The sequence below is a fragment of the Parambassis ranga genome, chromosome 16 (genome assembly GCF_900634625.1).
Source record: "Parambassis ranga chromosome 16, fParRan2.1, whole genome shotgun sequence".
Classification (NCBI taxonomy): Eukaryota; Metazoa; Chordata; class Actinopteri; family Ambassidae; genus Parambassis; species Parambassis ranga.
The window spans coordinates 3,553,582-3,559,571 of record NC_041036.1 but is presented as its reverse complement, the minus strand read 5'-3'; the positions used below and the strand labels follow the sequence as shown (position 1 = coordinate 3,559,571).

Genomic DNA, 5,990 nt, shown 5'->3' with positions numbered 1-5,990 from the left:
TTCTCTGGAAGGAAAAAAAAACTATTGATTAGTTTTTCTTTTATACCTGGAAGAAGAGGATGAAGAATGATGGATGACACACCTTCACACCTCCACCCCTCGGCTCCCAGCTAGTTCTATGTTCTGATAATGATGCTGTGTTTGTAATGACATTTCCCAAGAACTGGTCACAGGCTCACGCATCCATTCCCTTCAAAAGCGGTTTGGGCCTCCTTACTTAAGAAGATAACCCTAGACCACACACACACACACACACAGGTATAAAACTCATCTTCCTGTCTGTTAAAAGCCTTCATATGACACTCTGCACTTCTGTCTTGCTCCCAGCAGGGATTATTTGCAAAAATCCTGCAGAGCTATAGTGCTGTGGAGATGCAGGATGTGGTAGCTAATAGCCAGTCAGTGGGAATTGTGAGTCAACATATGGCTGCAGCAAACTATAATAGGAGCAGATGAATAATGTATCTGGGGACGGCAGCAGTTTGGGCTGCTGACTAACAGAGAGAATACGACCTACAGATCGCGTGTTGCTGCTGCTGTGTTTGACTGGAACGCTGCAGCTGTGTGGGGGAAAACACACGTCTATCCGGAACGTCACGTAATAAGATTCAGAATTAGTGTTGTTTATGTGTAAACAAGCGTTGATGGCTGCAGAACGCCAGGAAATTCCACACTCATAACATTAAGTTCTCTGTAAATGACCTGTAATTATATAAGTGTAAGTATTGAGGGGGGAAAATACTATGTAAAGAAACAGCAGGGTCATCGGGGTGGTGTGTGTGTGTGTGTGTGTGTGTGTGTGTGTGTGTCAGCTGGGTTGGACTTAGCTTTATCTCTGAATCTAGTGAAAGTCGCATTCCCTTTAAAAAATTCATTGGTGATGCTCTGATGAACTGTGTGCGGTCATGGCAGCTGAAGCCCGGGCTGAACTCTCAGGCCTCTCTGTGAGAACCAGGAAATCTTTAATCATATCAGGAAGGTCTGACTGTCAGGCCGGCCACCTGTGCTTTAACACATTTTTTCATTCTCTATTTTTTTTAACCTTTTATCACTCAGACACACACACACACACACACACTCACATTTCACATCACAAGGACAGTGCTTGTCAAGGGCAGAGAGGCCAGGCTCTCTTACTGTGGACTATAAACACACACAGGTGCATGGCCGCTTATCCTTTAGATGGACACAGGAGGAGGAGCGGGGTGCCTGCGCAGCACCCACCGGGCGCCTCGGCTGCTGGGCCTGTGGGTGTCAAACGGCCGCTTTAACCCGCATTCAGCAGGTTGATGTGGGAACAGCTAAACAAGGGTCAGCATGTCTGCAAAGGAAGAGACGCAGCTCCGTGGGAAAACAGGACGACAGGAAGAAGAAAAAAAAAATCATCAACTGCATGATCGCAATAATTTCAGAACCTCTTCCAGCTGCTTCTGTTACATTTTCCCACAAACCCAATGAGGCCTCGACTCTCTTTTCAATTAGGAGCATGAATCAGTTGCAGTGTAATAATCAGCAGCACTTTTCTTTTGTCTTCCATTAAAAACCATTCTTCAGTTTTTCTTTTCGTGACATCATCACTGTACATCAGCTGAGTCCAGAACACTTAAAGCACCATTATCTCAACCTGATTGTTGTGAATTAGATTTTATTCTTTTCTTTATACAGAGGCCTGTTTTTATTTCAGTTTATCAAATGATTCCAATCAATTATGAGCCTAAATATCACAGAAATAATTTGTAGTTTTGCAGGATTAACACGATAATTCCTGCAAATAACCAGATTATTCCTGGTGACATAAAGAAATGACATGTATCTGACCTCTCGCCCACCTCGTCCTGCTTTCACTGTGGCTAGGTGTGTGTGTGTGTGTGTGTGTGGTGGAATTAATAAAAGCTTAGACAACAAAAAAAGCTTGATCCCTGAATCCTGCTGAGCAGGTTTGAGGACTAACAGCAGATAACATCTGCAACATGTTAATAACTTTATCCTCCCTTTTTTATTCTGAGTGCACCTCCCTTCATCGCTTCACATGACTTCACCCCCCCCTCCCAAGACAAAACGTGAGACGACACAATTCTTCCTGGAAACTTTAATTGTTTTGACAACTCCTCACAAGCCAGTGAAGGTCAAGTCCAGCAGTGCAGCAGACAGTAATGTACAGGTGCCCTCTCACACTGGCAGGAGGGTGGTGAGGTAAATTCGGTGTTCGATGTCATGAAAAATAAAGGCTTCTTTTCTTTTGTTTCTTCTTTAACGCCAACAATCTCCAAATCATTTCTCTCTTAAAAGACACGTCCAAAAAAAAGGAGTCTGTTAATTTTTCACCAATTCATAACCAACGTTTAATGATTTCCTGGTGTCAATCATTAACTTCTCAAGGAGAAGCTGCGACTGCAAAAAAAAAACCCAACATTTTTTTATTTTAGATTTTAACTTTGTAAACTGCCAGAAGTGCTGTAGATTAAATATTTAACAAGAGTGCAACGTAACAGGATCAAATCAAGCCGCCTTCATCATCGTCTTCGTCTTCTTCTTCTCTCTCTCGCCATCTTTTTTTTTTTTTTTAAAGATCAAACAGCAGTCTGACCCATCTCTCCAAGCAGGTCAGAGTTGTCATAGTTAATGAGTACAAAACAATTCAAGAGAACGCTGAGCAGGGAAAAAATAAAAATAAAAAAATAACCAAAGAAGTCGGTGTTGAACTCCAACCACGTATCTACACAGGAAGGGGGGGCTGCTTCAGTGCACATGAGCCTGACATGCTACATATTCAACTATTCCAAAAAACACTGCAAAGAGTTAACTGATATCATGGTGTGAGGACATTATTGGCAGAGCATAATAATAACCATGTTCATTCACTAAAGTGGAAACACAATATTTACAGAACGACAAAAAAAGGTTTCGATAAAAATATCTTATAATTACAATAGTCTATTTTAAGCATATAAGTCTTCCTTTCACATACTTTTATAGAACATTTGTGTCTCTATATTTACAATCGTAATCGTCTCCAATCAGAATTGTTCTTCTTTACAATATCAAACATTTTTAAGATTACCAGGGAGGACAATCCCTGTTCAACACAAATCATCTATTTTAAACAATAGATGTCCAAAACATGTACAAGGATTTTCGCAGTTTAGTAAAGCTTTAAACTGGAGTCTGTTTTAGTTACTTTGAAGCACAATTCACAAACAGTTTTCATAGCTGTTGACAGAAAAAAATAAAATAAAATAAAAAGGATCTTCCCAGTGTGGGGATTCCATATTTTCACTCTTTTAGAGAAAAACATATGACAAGAAGTGAGAGGAACATAAAGAGGAGGATGGCAGAGAGGAGGTGTCTTGTTCACTGGGAACAAAATGTATATATATATATATATATATATATATATATATATATATATATTAAAAAAAAATCTGATATGAATAGTGATTTTATTTGAGTTTGGTTCCTCCCAGCGGTTTTGAAATCCCCTTGTGATTGTGCCTCCAGTTGGGTGTGAGTCCCTGGCGAAGCTTTGCTGGCTTTGGAGCGGCTCTGTGCAGCCTGCACACCTGTGGAGGGGATGAATAGAGGTGGAGGGGGGTGAACTGCAGAGATCCAGACTGACTGGCGCCACCGACAAAACAGAGGCCATGCTTGATCAACAACCCAAAACAAACCAGGTCAAACAGCAAAAGCAGGCAGTGCCAGCACCGAGCGTCTGACTGTCACACACACACACACACACACACACACCGGGTACATGCTGCTTTTAGACCTATCCAGGTATTGCTGGGCTTCAGTGCTATAAATCTGGTGTTTAAAGGCAGCAACGCAGCTTTGAATGGGGCTTGGAGTGTACAGCACAGAGCAACACACACACACACACACACACACAGAGGAAGGAGTGTGTGTGTAAGAATGAAAGAGAGGGCAAGCTGAGGTTTTAACCCTCTCCTCCTCTCAGATTGCTACACCAGTGACAGTTATTGCACAAAGCACAGCTGCCTCTGAGGTTGGTGCCAATTTCATGTTCCTCAGTGATTATTCTCTCTGACATCTACTGGCCTCCCCAGAGCACTCTGAAGAAATTTCAATCTCAATTTACAACACATATAACCTGCAGTAATCAACCTAATGGGGATGCTGGTCACATGTGCTTGATAGACAAAAAAAAACAGCCCTTAGACCTCAAAATAAACATTTGAATTATTCCAAAATAATGACAAATATTATTTGAAGTGTACTCACCAATGCAGTGCTCACGTCTCAGCGGCATAAAACTGAGTCCTCAGGCTTTTTGACTATTGACGTCCTCTATTAAAGAGAAGAAAGAGACACATGTGAAAGCATGTAGTTGTCGTGGTCAGTAAAAATAAATGAAGGCTAGGCCTAAAGCTCTGACATACAGCAGGGGACAGCAGGGAATCAGCCCGCTGTATCTGCCATAATAAATTCTCTTATAGCCTATTGAATAACAAATTGGCCTTATTGTGCGCAGTGGAGTGGGCTGCAGGCTGAGGTACTTCACCAATCCTGGAATAAGGTGGGCCTCTGACACACACTGTCATTATCATGCAAATCATAAAGCCCGCAATCAAGTGCGCAATCTAACCCCGCGTCAAATACGGGTTTTTTTTTTACGCGTGATTCTTTGAGGCTGTGATAAAAAAGCTGCTTGGATGATTTTTCATGTTTCCCTCACTAACACTGGAAGGACACAATGACACATAACGGGCATGACGCGCTTTGTCTGACTGGCGGACGGCAGTCTGGCACAGAGGAGGTGAACGGGTCCCCCCCACCAACCCCTACCCACCCACCCATCGGTTAATCCCGGTGGAAACGGGGAACACAGAGCCGCCTCCGCTGGATTATCAGCTTACCTGGTGGTGGTCAATGTTGAGCACCGTCAGCGGTGTCCTGCTGGGGTTTGAGGCTGGAGGAGGGCAGGTCTCGGTCTGCTGTGGCTGTTGTTTATGGAGAGAAGGGTGCGTCTCCAGGGCCAGCTGCAGGTCCAGGATGTAGTCTATGACATGCTGGAGGATCTCCACTTTACTGACTTTCTTATCCTGCGGAATGGTGGGCACCAGGCGCTTCAGCCGGCTGTAGCAGTCCTTCATGTCGTACTGCAGGCAGAACAGGTCCTCCTCTTCCATCCTGCACCGGGCGATGTTGAGGCTCTGCTTCGACAGATAGTGCACGGAGAGCTGGCTGCTGTTGGAGGAGGAGTCCTGGGGGCGGACTGGAGTAACAGCCTTCATCTTAGATAACCAAATGCTCAGAGAGAGGCAACGCAAAAATAAAAAAAGAATTACACTGCTGGTAACAGGAGGCGCTGTAAATACAGCAAACGCGAATTAAAGAGAGTGTAAGATCAACCAGAAGACGGAATTCTAGTCTGTCAACACATCCCGCGGAGCGTCACAGTTCCTCTGACTTCAGCAGGCTCGGTGTGAAAGGAATGAATAGATTTCCTACATTTATAGAGGAGAGGGGAGGCGCCAAGCCAGCCGGCTGACAGATCAGGGAGAGGAGCTGGTCAATCATCGGCAGCCCGCTGCCCACCGACCCGACAACGGAGCCGAGAAAAAGGCGTGTCTCATTCTGTGTGCTGTGGGCTGCCTATGGGTGGGAGGTGTGTGTGTGTGTGTGTGTGAAAGAGAGAGCGAGCGAGAGGGACGATTTAAAGCAGTCAACTGCGCATTAAAGCATCACTGGAAAAGAAAAAAAAAGTCCATTCCAAGAATTCTAAACATTTACCAGGTCCCACCTGAGCTGATGGACTGTGTCTTTGCGCCATTCACCAAACTGATTTGCATCGGACTGCGTCTTTAGTGCCAGACTCATTGATGCGCAATTACGCACAGCCTGGCTCCTATTGATCACTCTGGCGACAGATGATCCAGAGCTGAACCACCTGCACAAAAACCTGCGCGCAGACTCTGCAAAATGAAACTTCAGTGTATAAAACCAAAAGGTGGATCCAAAAAATATATATT

At 44.1% G+C, this 5,990-nt stretch overlaps 1 protein-coding gene across 1 annotated transcript; it reads right to left on the bottom strand.

The window, feature by feature from the left end:
- Positions 1-2,280: 2,280 nt before the first annotated feature.
- Positions 2,281-5,576, bottom strand: id4 (inhibitor of DNA binding 4). Its single transcript, XM_028426429.1, has 3 exons — positions 4,875-5,576; positions 4,240-4,305; positions 2,281-3,560 (listed from the first exon to the last, which is right to left on the bottom strand). The coding sequence occupies exons 1-2, from the start codon at positions 5,250-5,252 to the stop codon at positions 4,258-4,260; spliced, it is 426 nt and encodes a 141-aa protein (XP_028282230.1). The 5' UTR covers positions 5,253-5,576; the 3' UTR covers positions 2,281-3,560; positions 4,240-4,257.
- Between the last annotated feature and the right edge of the window lie 414 nt (positions 5,577-5,990).

What these genes read in the sequence shown, in the direction of transcription:
- id4 (XM_028426429.1), bottom strand. Translation starts at nt 5,252, where the DNA reads ATGAAGGCTGTTACTCCAGTCCGCCCCCAGGACTCCTCCTCCAACAGC. An exon ending in TCAACATTGACCACCACCAG is followed by an intron (nt 4,306 to 4,874) that starts GTAAGCTGATAA and finishes TCTCTTTAATAG; the next exon opens with AGGACGTCAATAGTCAAAAA.